This window comes from Oreochromis aureus, linkage group 14 (assembly GCF_013358895.1).
Source record: "Oreochromis aureus strain Israel breed Guangdong linkage group 14, ZZ_aureus, whole genome shotgun sequence".
In the NCBI taxonomy this organism is placed as follows: domain Eukaryota; kingdom Metazoa; phylum Chordata; class Actinopteri; order Cichliformes; family Cichlidae; genus Oreochromis; species Oreochromis aureus.
The window spans coordinates 33,168,695-33,191,436 of NC_052955.1; the positions used below are offsets into that span (position 1 = coordinate 33,168,695).

General features: G+C 41.1%; 2 protein-coding genes across 2 annotated transcripts; one reads left to right on the plus strand and one right to left on the minus strand.

The window, feature by feature from the left end:
* Window positions 1–609: 609 nt before the first annotated feature.
* cab39 (calcium binding protein 39) lies at window positions 610–16,333 on the minus strand. The gene is made up of 9 exons (XM_031741531.2): window positions 16,119–16,333; window positions 13,250–13,405; window positions 12,936–13,100; window positions 9,455–9,573; window positions 7,784–7,952; window positions 7,050–7,109; window positions 6,562–6,627; window positions 6,007–6,150; window positions 610–2,846 (listed from the first exon to the last, which is right to left on the minus strand). Exons 2-9 carry the CDS (start codon window positions 13,361–13,363, stop codon window positions 2,658–2,660), a joined length of 1,026 nt encoding a protein of 341 aa, XP_031597391.1. The 5' UTR covers window positions 13,364–13,405; window positions 16,119–16,333; the 3' UTR covers window positions 610–2,657.
* her8.2 (hairy-related 8.2) lies at window positions 15,113–21,376 on the plus strand. The gene is made up of 5 exons (XM_031741534.2): window positions 15,113–15,296; window positions 19,578–19,888; window positions 20,005–20,100; window positions 20,182–20,260; window positions 20,678–21,376. The coding sequence occupies exons 2-5, from the start codon at window positions 19,826–19,828 to the stop codon at window positions 21,010–21,012; spliced, it is 573 nt and encodes a 190-aa protein (XP_031597394.1). The 5' UTR covers window positions 15,113–15,296; window positions 19,578–19,825; the 3' UTR covers window positions 21,013–21,376.
* Window positions 21,377–22,742: the final 1,366 nt, after the last annotated feature.

Genomic DNA, 22,742 nt, shown 5'->3' on the forward strand with positions numbered 1-22,742 from the left:
GATCACGAAATGCAGCCACAATGACAGACCCTCCACTGTGACAAAACAGACAAAACTAGACATTCACTGTTGTACCTCACGCCTGAAGCCCTCCACAATCATGGACTCAGACACTGTTTATCTGCTGTAGTGTTAAGGCCTGAAACTTCTTTCATCCTCCACTTTTCTAGCTTCCTTATTTAAGGACACCCTTCACACCATGCTGGGATATTATACATTTTGAGCTAACAGCTCTTTAGGAATCACCTTGGTGTTTCAGAAATGCTATTTTGTGTCTGTTACCATTTTATCTTTGGCAGTTTTCATAGCTTCAACTAAAGAAAGGTAACAAAGTGCCTAAAGATTCAATGAAAAATTTTGTAAGTTGTCTGTTATGCGTAGACAGTGATTCCCTTTTTTTTTTATGTTAGAATGATTCATTGGTCAGTGTTAATGGTCAGGTACAAGGACTGGACTGAAAATGAGTGGAAAATGTAGATAAGGCTATTTACAAAAACTGGTTACATTTTTTAAAATGATATTTCAAGACACTTGACTTTGTTATGCTTTTACCAAGTACCCACATGAACCTTAAAATCACAGAGTACACATACAATCAACAGCCAAGACTTTGATAGTCAGGAAGAAAGCAACAACAGGCTTTGTTTTATTCCAAATGGTTTTTTTTGTTTTTGTTTTGTTTTTATTCCTTTATTTCGATTGTAGGGCCCAAGCCTTTGACACTTTTGAAAGCACCCACACGCTCTTTGCTGAAACTGGAGTCAAAGCCAGCGTACAGCCATGTAGCCAAGAGTTCAACTGGACATTTCAATGTTGTTAAATAGCTGGAAAAACCAATTCCAGTACAACATCTTTAGTACAGCATCATGCACAGCCAGTGGAGCGACATGCTTGTTCAATGCTCATGGAGGAACTATGGGCTTCTGGTTTCTGTCTAAATTGCTTGAATGTGTTTTCCATAACACGCTGACCGAGTTCAGTGTAAATGCAGAAAAATCTGTGGTTTCATCAGTTTTGCTCAGCACCATGAGGACAATCCAAGATGCCCAAAGTACTCTGCTACCCACAATGCTTTACACTCACAATTGTACTGGAATTATATCAACCCTCTGAAGAGACAGGCTCAAACACAAGGAAAAAAAAAAAAAAAAGGGTGGAGGGGGTGGGGTAAGAATGTGGAAAGATGTGCTGAGTTTCCAAAGTCCTAATGAGATCACCCCTGAAATACACTCACTGTGGGGCTGCACAGCACTCCAGGGCCTCATGCCAAGCAGTGAGAAAGGGGTTGAATGAAAAAAAAGTTAATGAAGAAACTGGGAAAATCATCATCACCCTAACTCCAGTTAAGTGATGCTGATCATCCAGTACTTCACAAAGTGCACAAACACACAGGCTTTAATGTTTCAGTAAATGCTCTGCGCCTACACCCCGTCCCCCCCAGCACATATTCAGCAGTCTGAGTCTGAAATACTCAAAAATGTAGATGGAGAATAAAAAGAAGATTAAGAGATCCAGAGCTAATACAATGACATTCCTCTGCTGGACAAATTGTTAATATCCTATAAGGTTAGCTAAATGTGAGCTGGCCCTTCAAAGTATGTACAAAGAAACCCACCAGCAATCAGCAGTAAAATGAAATGCAAAAACAATGTCACTTAACCTTTGTTGTTTTTTTTATGGTTTAGAAAGCAATTTGATTACAATTAACCGAAAACATGATGTTTAAGGTAATATATATATAATATATATTCATATGTCAAGGTTAAACAAAAATCTACAAAGCAAAAGAAAAGAAAGAAAAAAGGCATATGTACATGTTCATCCTGTCCCAGAAAACAATAAAAACGCCCACGTCTTGGGCTTCACCAGAATTATACCTTTCCTGCCTCCCTGCTTTGTGCCTGTGCTTCATGTGCCCTGTGGTGACGAAGCGCACGGGAGGTAAACGGTGTGATGGCGTCTGAGTTTGCCCCTGTAAAATGAGCCGCTGTTGCTTTGTTGAATGAAGACATACATGTTGCTGTGATGCACACAAATTTCAGAGTTTGTGGCACTGAACGTGGGTGCCGGGCTCGGCAGGCCATCACAGAGCCGACGCCGGGCACAGCAATGGATCTGTCACATTTCGAGGCATGCAACAACCACACACACACACACCAATGTTCAACTTGCTCGTACCATTTCCAAGATGTTAGGTGACATTCTTGCAGCATGTGCGTATGCATGTGTTTTTTGTAATACGCATGTTTGTGTAAACGGGTCTATTTTTGTTGCAGGAAGTTTGCCTTACTTTAAATGCACGGACATTTTCTGCCACTATGTTTGATGGGCTGTTGTGTCAATATAATTTACCGTAAATGTCTCGATGTGCAAGAAAGCAGCAGCAACTATTATTTTCTCTTTTGAAGGAAAAAGACTGGAAGGAACAAAAAGAAAAAAGTTCTGGGGAGCAGAGGAGCTGGCGACTTCCTGACGAGTTGATACGAGTAAATTTGTTCTTTTTCTTTTTTTCCTTTTCTTTTTTTACTGTTTCCTAAATTTTGTTCAGAAACCAGAACAGCAGCTGCTGATGGGGTCCGTTAAGCAAATGTTGCCTGGATGTTGTCCAGACATGGTCCTGGTGGCTCCCCCGATAAAACCTCCGCACGCTCTTTGTCTCAGGCCTCCTGGGGTGCAGGCCTCTTAAGATCCCTGATCTGTTTGACCAGGTAAGTCTTTTCATCGTTGAACTGTTCGTCTTCTGTTCTGTCGTTTTGGAACTTGCTCAGAAACTCGATGAGTTTGGTCTGGTTCTTCAGCAGGATGTCAAGGATGGGCTGTGTCTTGTTCGGGTTGGCCACAAACACCTGAAAAAGGGGAGCAGAAAGAGGCAACTTTTCATGATTTTTTTTTCTGAAGAATCTGGATCTGTGGTGCTAGCAGGACCACATGTGCTCACAAGAAGAGGATCACCAACGCTTCACCAAATAACTTATTAAATAATAACAATTTATTGCACTACTGATTATTTTAGTAATCGAGTACTCAATCAATTAATCGAACAATCTGATAAGAAATACTTTTGTCTTATTAATGAGCAATAATACATATTTCAAAGAGGAAAAAAAAAGATCTTTCAGAATAAAAAGCTCGGATTTGCCAAAAAACAAAAACAACAACAACAAAAAAAACCTACTAAACCCTTTGACTGTATGTAGAAGTCATATTAAAATTTAATTCTTTAAAGAAAACTTTTTCTTAAATACAAAAACATAAATATCTCAAATAGGTCAGAGTTGAATAAAATTAGATACATATACAACGAGGTAGAAGAGGTGTGTGTTCATGTTCATGCGTTTTCATTGTAAGCATTTAAAGGAGAATATGGTGGCTGCAAGAAAAGCGAGCATACCAGCATTCTGAAGTTTGCTCTGTGCTTTGATGCCAAATTTTTGTACTACTGCTTGCTAGTGGCGGATTGGTCAGCCAGGACCTCTGGCTCCTGGCAGCCGCCCAGCTCACAATGCATCCGACCCCTAAGGGGCCTACTGCAGATGGTGGGCCTGCCAGAAGATGGGCCCATGTGCCTTTTTCAGCTGTGCCTGGGCTCCATGGACTAAGGCCCGGCCACCAGACACTCGCCCTCAGACACCCTCCCCTGGCCTGGCTCCAGGGCGGGGCCCCGGTAACCCTATCCCAGGCAGGGTGAACTGTTCCTTCTCATAGGGGTCGTCTGAATCGCTCTTTGTCTGGTCCCTCACCCAGGACCAATTTGCCATGGTAGACCCTACCAGGGGCAAAAAAAAAAAAAAAAACCAGACCACATAGCTCCTGGGATCCCTGGGACACACAAACCCCTCAACCACGATATGGTAGCGATTCGCAGAGGGAATCCAAGCCTCTGCCTTGGATATAGGGTGAGAAGCTCAGCCATTCGGGAGGGGCTCAGAGTAGAGCCGCTGCTCCTTCACATCGAAAGGAGCCTTTTGAGTTGGTTTGGTGTTCCCACTGGGAGGAGGCCCCGGGGCAGACCCTGGACACGCTGTAGAGATTATATCTCTACCCTGGCCTGGGAATGCCTTGGTGTTCCAACGGACAAGCTGGAGGAGATGGCTGGGGAGAGGGAGGTCAGGGTTTTTCTGCTTGGGCTGCTGCCCCACGATCGATGTATGGATGGATGATAATAAAACCAATGTGTCCAACCTAACAACCCTCAGAGTTTTACTGGCCCATATACATTTCTATTTATTTTTATTTTTTTAAAGCTTTTTTTTCTTATTTTTAAATATTAATGTAATTTAGTGAACACTATAATTTATATGTTTCATTTTCAATCTGAAAAATGTTTGAAATAAATATGATCTAGTACATCCCATGCCCGCCATGAGACTCACCCCGAAATGCTCACGTTTACATTGTTTAACACATCGATGCGCTGCACAGCTGTGTTAAATGAAGCAGTGAAGTGACAAATTTGTGTCAAGAATTTTTATAATTGAATTACTCCATGAACTGGTGCAGCTCTAAGATATATATATGTATATGTATATGTATGTATGTACACACACAGTTTTGTGACAATAAATAGTAATCAGCCGTCAAGTGCCTCACTAGTAAGTTCCTCATCCAGTGGAGGAACTAAAAACCCCACTGTCTTGAACTGCAGGCAGCGACAGTAGTCTGTGCTCTGCATTGCAGGCTCAGTGAATCCAGCGTATTGGCACATGAATCAGCTCTCTACCTGCTGCTTCTTCCACTAAGCAAAAGAAAGCAGAACAGAACAAAGACTATGATCACCAGTTTCAGTCCACAACAGTGGAGTGAGTGTGACCGCATGATAGCACCTGAAAGACAACTATGACCACAACAAAAGCGACATGATCAGCCTGCGGGAAGGGAAACACAAGAAGGGAAAGGCAGAAGCAGAACTTTCCATAGAAGAACAGAGGAACTGTGCTCACATGAAAAATGAAGAAATTCTAAAATGACTTGTAAATGTACTTTGGGCAGTCAACCCAAGTAAGAGCACTGTATAGTAGAGCACTGCTGCCCGTCTATTTTCAGTGACTGTGTGCTAAAATGACCAAACTTTTGAAAGATGTGCTGATCATTGCTGTAAAAGATGAAGTAAAAACAACACAAGCAAAATACCAGTTCTACTTTATCTTTTAGGTTTCATAATTTATCTGATCATTTTGTAAGCTACTGTGCCGTTTACTTCTTACTGCACTGTACACCCAAGCACTCGCCTTTCCTCAAGATTGCCTCAAGTTCTCCATTTAACGTGTTAGGGTGTAAATATAATATTAACCCTCTGGGGTCCAGGGTATAATTGGCCGTTCTTGACTACTTTTGATTTGACCTCTAATTTCCACCTTTATAAACTGTTTATCTTGCTTTGTTTGGTATCATTCTTTTCAGCACACCCTCACATATCTGAATTTGGAGTTATTTTTTCATTTTGACATACTGTATTAGTACAATTGATCTAAAAATCCGAGTAAAAAAAAGTTATATTTTTTACTGTAACAAAAAACAAAGTAAAGAAAGAAAACACAGTTTTTACCATTTCTGTGTTTTATTCAGAAAAAACATTGTGTTTTATATCAAACTCTGGTTTTAGGTGGCCTATCAACACAATTTAGAAACTGGTATATAATTTGAAGTCTGGGTTTTCGACACAAGCTGAAATGGAGACTCTGGGTCGCTGCATCTTGTTGCTGTGTCATCTTATATTGGTCATGTGATTTAGACGCCCCAGCGTGTCCCTCGACCCCAAAGGGTTAAACAGGAGTAGTCATTTTTTATTTTACTTGTAATTATTTCATAATGGAAATGACTCCAAAACTAGAAATGATCCACATGAAAAGTAGAAAAAATAAGTCTGCCTGATGTCTTGAATAATTTACACAACACTATTACACACTATTAAATCAGGAAGTGCATTAAGCACCTTAATATTTTCTTTACCCCCTCAAGCCTTCCCTCTTCTGTAGAAAGGACTAGCATACAGTGCTTTGATTTTACCTTAAAAACGTGGAAGGCCTCAAACTGGATGTTGCGGCTCTTGTCCCGTAGCAGGTTCATCATGAGTTTGAGATTCTCTGGCTTGCTGATGTATTTTGTCATGATGGTAAAATTGTGCCGGTCGAGGAGCAACTCCCCCAACAACTACAGTGAGAAAAGAAATAAAAATGTATTCCATCAGTGCATTTCTTTTACTATATTTAAATAAGTAGTCATGCTTTACTCGTTTGTATATAATCATTAGTGATCATGAATAAAGTAATAAAAATGTGTTTAAGAATCACCAGTGGTCAAACATCTGGATTACAGATTTAGTCATCAAGTACCTCAGTCTTCAGACTGAAATCAAATTAAACACTCAAAACATAAGGCCAGTGAAGGAGCCATTAAAGCTCTTTAAATAACCACATAAGTTTGTGGTCTAACCACTAGATGGCAGTCATGTTAAGAGTGATTCAGAGAAACCCAACACTAGAAACCATTTTTAAATAGCTCTCTGAATAGAGTTGCACCACTACTTGAAACCTCTTTACTGGCACAATCCTGGCCTCTTACCTTGAGGGACTGCCTTTTAGTCACGTAGTTTTCTGAGTGGAGCAGCTTCTCATATTCGCTAAAGAACTAGAGCAGCAGAGAAAGAGGCAGTGAGGCAGACAAAATACAAGTGGTCAGCGAGAGAGGGAGTCATCTAAATGCTTCAAGCGGTGTTTTCACAATTACATCTGTATCTTGTATCAAAACACTGTGACAGGAAAATGACAGCTTTTCCTCTCACGGACTGACAGCTATGTTGTGTTCCCAGCCTGCAAATTATCTCCCAAATGGCTGGTTTGATGTTGTTAGAAAAACAGACTGACTGACAGAAACAGACTTAATTCACATCTAACTGGTCAAAAGAAACAGTTTTTGTTTTTTAATCTGAAGTTTATAATTTTGTCAAACGATATCCTTGGTCGGGGTAAGGCTATATGGTTTATTTAAGAGTATATTCTTTACATGTTTTCCAATCTAATCTAGATATTTTTAGTTAAATGTGAACTTACTCTGTCATAATGTTGTTCCAGAAACTCTGCGCTGAGTAGCTTGTGTCTTGTAAGGAGGTCCTGGAAACAGACAAAGGCAACTATCAGCGACACATTCAGACCTGACAGCTATGACTAGGTCCCATCTGTCTCCTATTTGTACAGCACAGATACAAACCATAACCCAGAGAAATCCATTTACGTTTTGCCACTAAATGAACCACTATGAAGCTAAAAATTAGCGAGAAAAGACATGTCAGATTACTGTTTGATGACTGAAACTGTTCCAAGACAGCAGACAAATGGTTTATTACAAAGGTTTATCAAAGTTATCTTTTGCTGGATGGAATAAACATGTTTACTGTCAAGACTGGCCTGTCATCCCCCTCCTGAAAAAATACCATCTTAAACATGAGCTGCTCCAATGGGACCCTGAAGTAGCAAACTACAAGAAAGGTTTACATAATAATATAAACAGCTATTTAAACTGTCATAAACATGAAAGCATGACCAGGTTTTCCCTTTTGAATCTAAGAGGCAGATCATGAGAGCTGAAGTGTTGAGATCTGGTTTTTAATTCAAGGCATTACTTTCATCTTTCCTGTTGTAACAGCAGCAGCAGCAGCAGACGCACTTTTGGTGCCTGTGCTTTATCAAGTCTGTTTTCTTTAAGCTGTTTAGGCAGTTACAGCTATGAGGAACCACAGATGTTTTTAGAGCATTACTTCAATAGATAAACAACTTTGCTCACTTACTTTGAAAGTGGCAAATGCGTCTGAGGCGATGTCGAATGTGGACATCTCCACATATCTGAAGAAGTCGTAGAATTGTTCTGACCACAGTGTGATTTTGGCCAGTGGCTCATGTCTGATGCACTCCCTCAGCATGATACCGCAGTTCAGTGCAATCTCTGGAGACTCATACCTGCATATAACATCAACATATGGAAAATGATTTCTCATTTTGCATTTCACATGCGCGCAAACACAAGCGGCAGAAGGATGGATGGTTTCCTGAAAACCTGAAACAAGAACACAGTGAGCTGCAAAATGTTTGGCATAATAATGGTGTACAGTACTACAAGGTACACATTAAGTCATTAATAAAGGTAACAATTTAGCAAATATGGTATTTCTGCAAAGATCTTCCTGCACATTGGGTGCACAGTTTTTTTTATGTTTCCCTTCTATTTTATGGCACTTAAAACAACCATTTCGTATCAACAAACAGGAGGGTAACGTCATTTAAAAATGTGCAATTGCTTTATTTAAATGAAACCATCTTATCTTCATGTCAGCAATTTCACATAAAACAGACTTCCAGTGTTTAAACTGAGTGTAATCTGTAGCAGCTAGCCAAAGATCCTTCAGTTTTCAGGAAAGACAAAGCAGGGATAGTGACTGAGCCGGGTGAAAGCTTATGATGTTTACACAACTGATAATGAGGATCAATTCCACTGTGCAACACAAAACAAGGGAAATCCTCATTAGTCCTATCACAATGGGAGTATGCGCACAAGATGTATGTTCTGTCAGAGCACCACTTTACTGCAGACATTTAGTTTCCCTTGAGATTAACTGAACAAACATAAAGAATAGAACGCTTCAGTCACATCAAGCTGTGCAAAATAAGACGTGCCAATCTGAGAACTAAATGTTACACTCTGAAGCATTAAAATGCTGGAAAATGGGAATAGTAGTGCATCTATTCACCGTGCCCCTGGCACAAAATGACTGATGCTCGTGCCGTGTGCTTGGTTTTCACAAAACAGGTTTAAGAAGAGCTTTTTAAATCCTTTGGAGTCACTAGGATTTCTGCACCGGTGACTCCAAATATTCTCATATCTTCATCCAAGTCACAAAGACAGAAACAATCTGACAACACAAAAACAGTTGCGCTTCTCATGTGTTGTATAGCCTCTCCAGTTACCTTTTTAAACCTTCACTGAACTACTGAATCTGAGAAGTGCAGACCTCCAGTGGTATCTAACTGAAACACCTGACATTATGAGCACAGCGATTCACAAACTTATTCCAGCCTGGACTTTGCATGTAACTTGTTGTACTCTAAAAAACAAAAAAAAGTGTAACTGTTTATGTTACTAGTAGTTGCTCTGTTACTGCAAAATGAGACGGGTGTGAAGGGTAGACCAGGGGATATCTGTAAGCGTGGATGAGGTGCACAGAAACAAGCCCCTTTCCACAAGCCGTAGTAGCACTCTACTGGTGTTTTTATAATCTTTAGTGAACTAGACTGCGTGCTCTATTTTTACTTTTCTTATATAGGCAGCAGATCTCATTTCCCTTTATGCTAGGAAGTTACTCGGGAAATTCCTTGGTCTTTTCAATACCAAGTACTGTTAACAACAACAATTATAATGAAATAATCATGGGGGGGGCAGGATTACTCTGTGTGTATGCTCTTACCCTTTAAGCAGCATGAAGAGAATATTCTGCTGGGTGCAAAGATACTCCACCGTGGGTGTCCGAGTACCGATCTGACGCCTCAGGATGTTGTTGAAAATCTGAGCCACATCTTTTTTACCCTGGCGGTGACAGAAAAATACCACATGAAGGCTTAGACAGAACAGAAATACACAATAGAGAATTTGTACATGAAGTCATTTTACAGCAGGCTCTCTGGGTGGAAAGCAAAATTGTAAATGTAAGGTGTGGTGCTTTGTTACATAACAGCTAATGAACGGCTAGGAATCTGCTGCATTCTTAATTTTCTGCAGTGTGGCAATAAAACCTTGATGAAAGATCCGTTCTCTTGAGGTTTAAACATATTGACAGTAGAGCTGGGCGATAGAACGATAACAATATGTATTGCAAAATAACTTTTTCTCGATAGAAAAATTAAGCTATTGCGATAGGCCTCATCTCTCTTGCGCTCTTAAAAAAAAAAAAAGAACAGCCAATCCAAATTAAGTAGCGCAGAGCCGAACCAATCACAGCCGCAGCGTCACGTCACGTGACTTGTTACGTACAACACAAGTGCCAAGCCGCACGTGTGTATTTGTTTGGGAAGCAGCCAGCTGCCGTGCCGCCCGGGTAATGGAGGAAATGAGTGTGCCGACTAGAGAAAAATCAACAGAGTGCGTGAGCGAAGGTTATCGAAGAGAAAACAGATGATGGTTCCAATGCCGGAGAGATTGTCGAACGGAAAGGCCATAGAAGTTTCGTAGTGTGAAGGTATTTCGGCTATTTCAAGTCTGACAAAAAACAGAGTAGCGCACACTGTAAATTGTGCCGAAAGCAAGTCTGGAAATACAATAAAGCGGTGCATGCTCAGTCTCTGACTGAAAGCGCTAATTCGTCATTTGGCTTTTGTCAGACTAAAGTAACTGTTAAAACTGTTTGAAAAGCTAAGCTATACAACAAGGAGAGATTGAGAATTTCCTTTTAGTTCTCAGTTTATTTGATATTGACAAAAGTTAGTCAATTTTGTCTGTTCTTCTGTAAAACGAACTAAGATTTATTTTTTTAGAATTAATATTTTGTTTCTGAGTGGAATTGACAATTTAGTCTGTTTTGTTTGTTCTATTTTGAAACTTAAACGCTTTATCGGCTGCCCTTTGTGTAGTTTGCAATATTTGCCTTTATTTATCTGAAAAAGTCTCATGTTCCTTAAGTACATCTACTCTGTTGAACTTATTATGGGAAATAAATATTTAAATCAAAACAAGCTGCTGATTATTTCAAATATAGTTATTTGGCTTATATCGTGATATATATCGTTATCGCCTGAAATGAAAAAAACATATCGTGATATGAAAAAAATCTTATATTGCCCAGCTCTAATTGACAGGAAACAGCACTAAACATAGGAGCCAAAAAGAGAGACACTGTCATATACTGGCAAAACTGAACATATAATAAAAGTGTGCAAAGTTATCAGAAATATCAAATCACTGTCAAACTTCGATATTGGACTCTTGTGCTTTGCAACTGTTCACCAGACTTTTCTTTTGAGCAAGTAGGCAGTATGAGCGAGGGTAAAAGAGGAAGAAGGATCACACAGCACAGTGAGTCATACTGTGATGGGGTGAGTCAGGGAAGCCTGCAGTGGTTACCACACACCACTAGTCTGACATATTGCAGCGAGACATGAGTTTGCTCACATATCAAAACAGGCAGGTTTGTCATGAGTAGCAAGCTGTCAGCCCACGTGCACTTTTTCGAAACATCCTGCTTTTTCCTTCTCATACATAGTTCAGTTCCTGCACCATTGTTTAAAAAAAACAAAATGCTTTTAAAAACCTTTAAAGAAAAAAAAAAAAAAAAAAAAACAGTACCACAGTACTTTTTTTTTTAAAACCACAGTTAACAGTGAGTGAATTTCTGCAGATTTTGCACTGCTGGTCAAACTGAACAAGAGCTTTAAAAACATCACTTTGGAATGTGGTTTGTACCATTTACTGTGCAGGGCCGCTACCAGTCTGTTCCACATCAAGGAATTTTATATTTTTAGCTTTTATTTTTAAGCAATCAATTACATATTTACAAGATGCATACTTAAATAATTTATTTACCCAAGTTCAGGAACCTAATTTAATTTCCAGACCGGAATATTGCATTTTATCCATGCATTCATTCTCTCCCCTGATCCTTATCAGGGTCGCGGGGGGGCTGGAGCCTACTCCAGGTATTATAGGGAAAGAGGCAGGTTAAACCCTAGACAGGTTCTCCTTTGACACCAACACAGAGGGCATTTTATATTTAGTTATATTATTTGCTATATTGCATTTGATTTGTGCATTTGCTACTGTGCATTACTGCAAAATAAAAAATAAAAAATCATCAGTGAGTGTAAAGTTACTGCGAGTCCACAGCCAACACACAATGATGACCAACAGAACACTGACATGTTAAACATCATTTATGATCTTGCACATGTGTCTGTCTGGGTACACTTTGGTGTTTGGATGGGAGGGGAGGGGTTTTCAACCAAGGCAGATGCACTTCTGTGCAGTCCTCCTAAATCCTGACTGCGTGTTGCTGGAAGCAGATGACACATGCTTCTGCCAAATGCCAATTGGTTGACAAGTAGACTGGAATAGGCAATGGAGCAACAGCGGAGTTAACCGGGAACTGCAGAACCGCAGAAAGAAATTCAAAGATTTAAAAAAAGAAAAGAAAAGAAATAGCATGAAAAGCACAGACAGTGCTGAAGTGACACTTTTCATAGTTTTTAACACTCTGTTTCACTTCAGCTCTTTGTTTATTGGAACTTCACTCTTCTCCACAGCTGGCAGACGGACAAAAGCATAAGCAAGAGTGGTCCACACAACAACTGTACCGTGTACTGTAACTGTCTCCATCGACAACAGAGCTCTCTGCAGGCAGATTGGACATCCCCAAAGCGCCAGCAGACCACAAACGCAATAATATTTTTTTAATTTTCATTTACTGTTTCTGTTTTGTGAATCAAAGTAAGGCACATAAGACAACATAAAGTGATTCTACAACTAAAAACAACACCTGAAACAATTAGTGGATCAACAAAGTTCCTAAAATAAATAGCAAGAATGGGACAAACATTATGACTTAACACTGTTTTGCTTTCAGATGATCAATATCCATCCACTTATACTGACTGATTAATGTAGGCTTAATTCCTTGCTGTTAGGGTTAACGTTAGTGCTCTCTAGTTGGTTTTATTGTGCCTGCCCTTTATGTTTGCAGTGAGAAATAAAATGTCTCCACACCTTTTCAAACTTTCTCACCACAATCTGAATCCTCTACATTATGTGTGCTAAGTGGCTGCTAACTGCAGATATTTTATTAGGTTAGTGCCCCTGTAAGACACATTCTTGCAATGCTTGCACACCTTGGATAAATTGAGACCACTGTTCAATGTCTACCACTACTTCCTGTTCTTTCAACTTCACATCAAAAGTCTGACCTCAAAGTCGATGAGCTGCAGGTCTGCTATCAGGGTGCTGAGTAATCCACTGTTGTAGAGTTCCTGGGCGAGCTGGGCCACTGCTTCTGTCTGGGGCTCTTTTTCATTAGTCCCATACAAGATCTCCTTCATGGCCACGAGACTCTTTGACACCTCCTCTGTAGCCTGAATACACAAATTAATCCAGGGCACAACATCAACACATCAGATTATTTCAAAGTTCAAAAGAATTCCTTCAAATTCGTGTTACTAAATACAGTGAAATCTCTTAGGTGACGGACACTGCACCTGACAGATGAAGAGATTCACCCTACCTTCTCTGCCTTTTTGTCCGAGATGTCGTGCTTCTCGAGCACCGTCATGCTGTCCTTAAGATTCTTGACGATGTCCGCCGGCGACTTGTGGGACTTGCCAAAGGGGAAAGGCATGGCGGAGAGTTACCACGAGTGACCAGGCAGCCGACTGTCCACCTGAGGAAAGAAATGTAAAATGTAAAACAAATCCACCTTTCAAGATCAAGTACGTTCACAGAAATGATATAACGAGCAGACACAAAACCCAGAACAGGAGAAGTTTGAAAGGTTAAATACCGCAGAAACAGGAAATGTATTGACTGCTGCTGCACTTACAGGTGTGCATGGTAGCGGTAAATCTCTCTCTCTCTCTACTTGTTACTGTATTCAAGACAAGAAGAGATTTTTCTCATCTTATGAATTAGCATTTTTGGCAAATGTTCATTTCTCTCGTGGGATAAGCAGAAATGTTGCTCAAGTCATCACTCTGGATTGAGCCTTTGATGAAGTTGTTTTGTTATGCAACTTTGAGCTGAGAAGTAGAAGTTGGGTGGGGGCAGGGAGGTGGTGCACTCCATATATCCTGTAACAAACACTAACCTATGTATCAAGTCCCAAAGAAGCTTTCAATACTAATAAAAGTCAAGCTCATGTTAGTTATAGAAATAAGTTTGTGGAAATATTATGATTTTAATGATTTGCACATATCTAGATCTGACCTTTAAGGCTTCATTGAGCAGCTGTAAAAGCTTGTGAAGTTTTTTGGTCATTATTAGTAAATGATTAACTGTGAAATCAGCTTACTATGACGCAGGCCCACATGAATGAAGACACCACATCAGACCTTTGTATGCCCGACTCCTTCACTTCAATAACATACTTAAACAGACACTAGGTGACATTGCCAAATATGCTTTATCAGTTCACATTTAGGTTTATAAACACACCCTTTGAGTCACAAATCTATAAAACTAAATCCTCAAACGATACCGAAAAAATAAACACTAAAGACCCTAGCAAGGCCACGGGTGATGCAATCGACAGATGTCACCATCTCATATCTCACTGCTGCTCCTGTTTAACTGTGTGACTTAACAAGGACCCCTTTCTAAGAAATTCTCCAACCCACCCAACAACCTTAAGTTCACAGGGCAGGGCAAAAGTCAAAGTTTCATGAACAATCACGAAGAGACAACACCACGCCAGTAAACTGTAATCCCCTTCTCATGATCAGGTTAGCTGGAGGAAACACAGAAAGCGTGCTGCACTTTTAGGACATATTTCCACTTTTTGTTTGGTGAATTTAGTGACCTAAAGGTACAAATCAGGCACTGCCACTAACCTGTTTTCCAGCCAGGATCCTCTAAACTGTGCACACAAATACTGGAGCTGTCACACACTTCCTCTTATATCTTGGCAGGGAGTCCACATTTAGAAAGCAATGCTGGAGCCAGGAATATAAAACCGAGCACCAACCAAAGTGGGGTGGCAGGCTGCTGCTGTTGCCCACCATTCATATATGATGTGTCATGTGTGACAGAGCTGAAACAGGAGAGCCTTATGTTCCCAAGCGGATGGTTTTTGCTTGCTCACAGCTTCATTACGCTTCAGCTTTGCCAGGTGGCCAAATGCGTCTTTCGCGCAGGCTAATGCTCGTTAAAGTAGGCAGCAGAAGCGCCTCTCTGCTCCTGACCTGATACAGTACCAGTGACGCAAATAGGAGGGAAATACATATGGTGCGTTCAAAATCGGTAGATCACATCTAACCCACAACGACTCCGGTACTAATCAGGAGTCCGAGTAAAATTGTGCCAACAAATGTCAACCTGACGTCTGTACAACCTGTCCTAACAGAGACAAAAAAAAGAAAAAAGGATAAAAGAAACCCGCTCCACCTCTTTTTGGGTAAATTAGTCTAGAAAGACTTGTCATGGCAAGTGACAGTGAATCCTGACCTATAAATACCTACCAGAACACAAACAATACAGTGCCATAGAACAGCTCAACGTTAACCTCACCATCTCTCTCTCAGTCCAGACAGCAGCGGGTGCCCTGCTACCATCTGAAGGTAAGCTAGCAACCGCTACTCGCTGCTAGCGGGTGCTAGTCAAGTCCCCTGATTTATTTACACATTTACCCAAGCGATATATTAAAAAATATCTTATACACACCAACACATCTATTTAATGAAAGTATTGCCACTCGTACAACTTAAAAGCTAATTGCAAACCTACGGTCCAATAAGCTGTGCAACATAAACCTGACAGTGAGCACCGCCCATCTCTGTTATCCATGCCTGGTTTGTGATGGTGTGAAGTCTGCCAACTTTGCACAATGTTAACAAAATGGATACTGAATAACATGGAGTCTAGCAAACAAAAGAGCGTTTACCGCAAAGCTGGAACAATATACCACTTAGCTTTCTTTCATTTCTACAGGACAGCGAACTTTATTTGTTTGCAAGGTAGCGTGGCCTATAGTTTTTCAATCACAGTCCACTAAACAACCGTGCTACTGTTGGCTGGCTTGTGGAAGTGTGTATGTGACTGTGTGTGTGCTGTCGACACACGGGAGGCCTCGGCAGGCCCACTGCTTACAAGCATTTTCCAGCTGCTAAACCTTCATTTAAAGCTGCTAGGAGTTGTGGCAATATATTACCAACTCACCAGCTATCATAAGGCAAAAGTGGCTACGTTAATTAGCTAACTCGGCCTAACGTTAGCCAGGCCTGACTGGGGCTGCTCGCGTTAGTGCTGTGAAAACCATGCCTGGCTTTAGCAACAATCAGCAGCAGGCTAGGTTCAGCTAAACCGTTTCCACTTGCTCAGAGCTGCTCAGAAAGCTATGCCTGCAAACCATAATTCATAGGATAATATTCACAACACAATACCTTGCAAACGGCGTTTTCACTCGTTTCTCCCGGTTTGTAAAGACAGCAAAAGGCAACTCAGGTGCTCCTCGGAACAAAAACCGCTTTGTTTTCCCTGCTCGTGTTGCCTCTCCTTGTTTGTACTGTTGTTAATTGTGCAGCCCCTGTTTCCTCCTAGTGCTTTCTCTGAGCCCGACTGGTAACGTTAGCAGAGAGCGGCTGTCACTGCAGTGTCGTCTAGCGCCTCCGGTGGTCGCCTCGTGCAACAACAGTGGGGGGGTTACACTGCAGGGACATGCGAGATCACCGCACGAGGGCGCGCTTAACCCATAGACAGATCGTGGGACCTATAAGATGAATTAGGTAGAACTCCAAGCGACAATGTACCTGCAAATAAATGTACGTATTAGGTTTCTTAACAGCTTAAAAGCACTGATTCCTTTAGCAACAACGACATTTCACTTGCACTGAACCATATGATCCCACTTCTACAGTTTCCCTGCAACTGTCCTGTGTGCAATATGAATATGAACATCGGTCACAATCTGTACATGCAACAAAATTGAATAGAAATATGTTTTCTTGCCTATAAATATCTTCATGTCCTCTGATCAGTAATAAAACGTTCAAGATATTTTACTTTATTACAAACTTTAAGATTGCTGACTTAAAATCAGGAAACTTGAAATATTTGTCTTCCTCTTATAACTATTTCAGTGTACAGAGAGCATATTTGGAACGAAACCTTAGCACCCCATTTAAGGTTAGAAACCAAGGCATTTTAGGATGCAGTTAGCCTTAATCTGGAGTACACTGTATCAAATGTCACCTGAAGGAAATATTGTACTTACAGGTTATGATTTGAACTCAAAGCATTATTATTTCATCCAGTTTTGACAAATGAAATGATCTACATTAACTGCAGACCCCATTAACAAACATAGCAGCTGGACTAATACACCTTTACAAATCGGTTTAATAATTCAACGATAGCCTTTAATATTAGAACATCAGTGACAATGGTGGTGGTGGGGGTGATGGGGGGCACATTTGAAATCTACATTTTGCTTGAAATAAGTCAACTTTTTCCTTGAATTGTCTAAATTTCCTTCATATTAGAATACATTTTGCTTGAAATAAAACTGAACTTTGCTTGAAATGTTTTTTTTAAGTTGTGTGGTACTGTTCTCTCTATGAGCACAAACACTTCCTTAACTCTGAACAAAACAAGGATTTGAAACAATAGAAGAATGCATTGCATTCTTCCAAATTTCTAAATTAATTTGTTGTACTTTAAGTTGTTTTCTAAGTGATGATGCATAGTATTGCCAACAGCCAGAGTATTTTAAGGCCTCTTGTATAGGAAAAATGTTTTATTAATGTACAATACACAAAACTATTCATTCCTTAGATACTAAGTTAAGACTGTGCAGGCAGTGGCTTGGGAAGCAGGCAGCTGTGATTCACTTTAATAAGCAAAGCCTCAGGCGAGAGCTAACAGAAGCAGGAAGAGGCTTTAATTTTACAGCTGTCTGTTTAGCTGCATCAAGAGAGTTTAGCAGCTGTTAGCTCCAAACTCTGTTTTTCATCAAAAGGTGTAGTAAGGGTTTACCTAGAGCTGGAAGTTACATGTTGGGGGCTGAGACTGAAGAACAAGAGAACAAGAGAAGCCTCAGGTGGAGGATAGTGGCTGGATATGTGGCTGACTATCAAAAAGTAATTGCAGCAAATATGCCCCCCTCATCAAGTATGGTCTGCTTTTGCTGACAAACTTCTAACAATATATGAAACCTTGTTTCATCATTTCATCAAATGTTCATCATCATCAGATTTGATCTTAACCCGTAAACAGTTAACTGATAAAGTCAATTGCAACATAAAATTCAAAGCAACTACATGGTTTGAGATACCCACTCCCCACAGAGAACACTGATGGGATTGGCAGTCCTGCATTTCAAGCCTTGCATACAGGTAACATACATGGTGTATTTGTGCAGTCTGTTATAAATACTATAACAATGCAGATCCTCTGTGTTATTGATTCCAGTAGAATTCAGAATTCAGCAGTACTGACATTACACTGGCTGACCATGCTGGTGCAGGGTCGGACTTCAGAATTGCTTTAACTCTGCACAGTTTCCATTCCACCACAACCCAGAGGTGCTCTGGTGGACTGAGATCTGGTGGCTCATCCTCCTGGTCAAGAAACCAGTTTGAGATTATTTGAGCTTTGGGACATGGTGTGTTATCCTGCTCCAAGAAGCCATCAGGTGATGGTCATGGGATGGACATGGACAGCAACAATACTCAGGTAGACTGTGAGGAAAGTTACACTCCTACCAGCATTCTGAAACACTGATACAATGCAGATGGATAGATGCTCTCATGTTGTTCATACCAAATTGTGCCCCTACAGTAGATCAGCAGTTTCTAAGATACTCTGACTTGTCTATCTCGGTAGCTCATGAGCTGTTTCGGGGCTTATTTTGCCTTTGTTTTTGCCACTGTGTGCCATTAAACACTGGAAAAGGGTGGATCTGTAATATTAAAACTCTATTACTAACACTTTAGTGCGACAACAGCCCCACAGTGGCTTCAAAATCCCCTCCCTTTAAAAATACAGACGCCTACCTAATGCTTCTCTGAGGTTATGATCTGATTGATGTATTTGGATTGGTTGCCATGTGTTACACCTGTCCTCGTCACCGGCTATCTACTGGTCACTTGCCAAAGGCCGAGCCTCCTCCTCCTCGTCCTCCTCTGGTCGGACCCTGTGTGAAGGTTATTACTCACTTCATGCTGATTAGGTTTGGGTGAATAGCGCTCTTTGTCCGGCCTCGATTCCCACGACCCGGCATTCGCCTGGCAGTCGCGTGGCTCTGAAACAAGGACTCCCACTTCAGGGGACCCAAAAGGTAGGAGGACGGGGAGGGAGAGAGAGAGGGTGGAAGGGGGGAGGGGGCATCTGGTCAATCTGACATCTGCTCGTAAACAGTTAACAGCAGATGTCTCACATTTTAAAAACACCGAATGTGATCAAAGCAGGCTAAACACACAGCGTGTTTTTCCCAACTCTTCTGCGCTTCCACAAAAGTACAACCTCTCCCAGTGCAACCAGCTGCTGTTAACATGATTCAGAGGATTTTTAAGGATATGAATATGAACTATAACAGGTGACAGAAATATATTCTCAGGTGATTTGTCAGCCTTTTTGTGTCGTCCCGTGAGCTCTGAGGAAATAGGTTTGGTCTTTTTTGCAGGTAGTGTAATGTTGCCCTTGTATAGAATAGACGTGGGGGTCCCTGGAGTAAAGCACGGTAATTGCACACTCTTGTTCATGCCTGGGAGAAGAGGAAACTGCAGTTTTTCGGTGTTATTGTCGGGTGAAGAGGGTGGAGAGAGGGGGGTGTAGCGCAATGGTTTCAGGCTGGACATCTGTCGCTTGTGAGCTTTTTTTTTTTTTTTTTTTTTTTTTTCTAGGCCGGGTCTCTCAGTTATTCAATGGAACCAGTGACCTGTCAGTCTTGACTGATGGGACCCCGTGTGTGGGAAAATCCCGCAGCCAAAGAGTTGGCGCATTCACATGCTAATTGCGCCCTATAAATAAGAGGGTCGCGCCGCGCCGAGGACCCTAGAGACGAACTGAGATTCAGAGGAGAAGGGACAAAAAAGCGCGCACACAAACACACACACATACACACACACCATCACACACCACAGGTTAAAACATGACTGCTTCATCCATGGCGCACAACCTGGGGAAACATCCTAGCGCAAAGGAGGAAAGAAAGGTACTGGGCATACTGAAGACGGGTTTCTTTTTGACCAATTTTTTTAAATGAATCCAGCATGGTGCCTCTTCATCTTGTTTTTCCTGCTCTTACCTAGTTTGTTTACTTTTTTACAGCTCAGAAAGCCGCTCATTGAGAGAAAACGACGGGAGAGGATCAACAACTGTTTGGATCAGCTCAAAGAAACCGTGATCGGAGCGTTCAGGCTGGACGTGAGTATTGTCCTCACGTGTCTCCTCTGAGCAAACAGCGAGGGCTCTATAATAACTGTGAGGCTTCTCCTCTCTCGACAGCAATCCAAACTGGAGAAAGCGGATATTTTGGAGATGACGGTGAAACATCTGCAGAACATCCAGAACAATAAAGTTAACGGTAAGGAACCGGGCACTTGATTGATTACGATATTACGAGTTTGTTACTGCTGTTATTCACCGTTGTATTAAAAGATATTTATATCTCCGTTTTATTAATTTGGTTAGGCGTAATGAACCGATAATGCGTGAGAATGAAAATCCACTGACCTATTTGGCATTAGGCAGCAGGGGGCAGCATCAGCACATATCATGGCATATGTTGGAGGTCTGACAACGTTTTCACTGGGTGGTGGTTAGAGCAGTGTGTGGAGCTGCTGGATGGGTGAAAGTGGAAAAATTAGAAAATGATGGCTGTCTGAAGTGCTGAGCCATGGATGGAAATATAATTGTAGCCAACCGGTTGTGATGGTTGTGCTGTTACCTGTTACCACCAGGGGTCGCTGTGAAACATGCATCTTTTTCTCTCTTCATTCAGACCCCACGTTAGGCCTTGAGGCCCAGCAGAGATACAGCACGGGCTACATCCAGTGCATGCACGAGGTTCACAACATGCTCCTGACCTGTGATTGGATGGACAAAACTCTGGGTTCCCGTCTGCTCAACCACCTCCTCAAGTCCCTGCCTAGGTCCACCGATGAGCGCCCCCTCACCCTGCCCACACCCAGACTCGATGCTGCTCTTCCAGCCACCCAAGCCGTCCCAGGGACCCCCCTCAGAGTAGAGCAGTTCCAGAGAGAGGCTGGACCTCAGGAAAGGCCAGCACTCCACAGCTCCCACCTGGGGATGCTTGAGATGTGGAGGCCCTGGTGAACTGCTGGATTGATGATCTTGGTTGTCCATTCTGTTAGACCATCCTCTGTTATGTATCTTATAGATATGCTGCTCAGAAGACAAACATGTGGGGCGGTTTTTGTTCCAGTGATTATTATTGTAGGTGTGCTATAATGATTCTATACAGACCTTTTCTCAGTACTTCCCTTCAGAAGTTGACCTCTTGTAGCCTGCATTATAGAAGGCTCTTATTAATCTTCCGTGTATTTATTGTATTAACAGCTTTATTTATTGTTATTATAAGGCATGACTTTGCTTCTTAGACTGCCTGCTTGGCCTTTGCATAGATTCCTCCTTTGCTGTACTATTAACCTAAACATTATTAATAATAAAACTTATTATGCACTCAGATTGTATGATCTTTGTGAACAGCCATGTTTGTGTGCAGGTGCTCTTTTCTGTTGGATATTGACAGGAGTACTTTAAGGTCTTACAAACACAAAGCATAAGAGGCCTACAAGTGTTTATTGTAATATGATATTACAGTAATATGGATTAAGAGTTTTGGGGATTACACAGCATTTGACTCAGGTGTGAAAGACTATAACTTCTATCATCATAAAAACATTTTGGAGAGCATTTAGAAGCTAAATTCACTGATGAGTGCCATTACACAACTAGAAAGATGCGTTGGTGCACTGTTAGCACTGTTGGATCCCAGCAAGAAGATGCTTGGTTTGGAACTCCTGGGCGGGAGGGGCCTTTCTGTGTGGAGTTTGCATGCGTTACCATTGCCCTGTCATCCCAATCTGCTCACACGGTACAAAGACATTCCTGTTTGGATAAACGTTGACTTAAAATTGGCTGAAGCTGTGGATGTGAGTGTGTGGCTGACTGTCTCTCTGTTGTAATCCTGTCATAGACTGGTGACCTGTCCAGGTGTACACTGCCCCTCATCCAGTGACAGCTGGGATAGGTTCCAGCCCTCTTGTGGCTCTGGATGCGATAAACTAGGAAAATGGATTCATGGATGGACTATTGTCATGTAATGGACATGAAACAAGTCAAATAAAGTGACGCAGCATTCCAGTGCTAAACTCAACTGCCTAATAAAAACGTGACAAAGTCAGAAAGAAAACACTTCAGTACTATGTAGACTCATATCTTTACACTTAGTTGTAGTTTAGCTGATTAAACAGAACAGAGAAGCAGCTAATATTTGGACTTTTCATGAAGGGGTGAGAACAGATGTCAAAAATAACATAGAAGATGAGTCTGGACTTTCATTTCCACTGTCCCAGTAAGCTAATATGGTTAACATGAACACCCTGGGACCAACTAATCTACAAACTGGATACCATAAAATCTGGCATGCTGCATAAAATGTAAATAAAAATAGAATGCAGTGATCTACCCCCTAATCTTATTCACAATAGAGCTTAGAAAATATATCAAATGCTCAAACAGAGAAATTATATTGACAAATATTAACTTGTTTTGAACTTTATGACAGTCATACATCTAAAAAAAAAAAAAAAAAAAAAGGTAAAATAAAAAAGAAAAGTAAGTGGCACTAACACTAAAAAGCTGGAAAAACATGTGAAATCGTTAGGTTAGCAGGTCAGTAACATGACTGGGTAGAAAAAGAGCATCTTTGAAAGGCAGAGTTTCACCAATCTGTAAAAACTGCCTCTGCAAATCAGGGGAAAATTTCAGAGTAATGTTCTTGAATATAAAATTGCAAACATTTCAAATATGTAATGATCTAC

Excerpts from the sequence above, each read along its gene's own strand:
- cab39 (XM_031741531.2), bottom strand. The coding sequence starts at position 13,363 with ATGCCTTTCCCCTTTGGCAAGTCCCACAAGTCGCCGGCGGACATCGTC. Across the intron at positions 9,574-12,935 it reads TGCAGCTCATCGACTTTGAG|GGTAAAAAAGATGTGGCTCA; the intron begins GTCAGACTTTTG and ends TGTCACCGCCAG. Across the intron at positions 6,628-7,049 it reads TGGAACAACATTATGACAGA|TTCTTTAGCGAATATGAGAA; the intron begins GTAAGTTCACAT and ends CTGCTGCTCTAG.
- her8.2 (XM_031741534.2), top strand. The coding sequence starts at position 19,826 with ATGACTGCTTCATCCATGGCGCACAACCTGGGGAAACATCCTAGCGCA. Across the intron at positions 19,889-20,004 it reads GCGCAAAGGAGGAAAGAAAG|CTCAGAAAGCCGCTCATTGA; the intron begins GTACTGGGCATA and ends ACTTTTTTACAG. Across the intron at positions 20,101-20,181 it reads TCGGAGCGTTCAGGCTGGAC|CAATCCAAACTGGAGAAAGC; the intron begins GTGAGTATTGTC and ends CTCTCTCGACAG.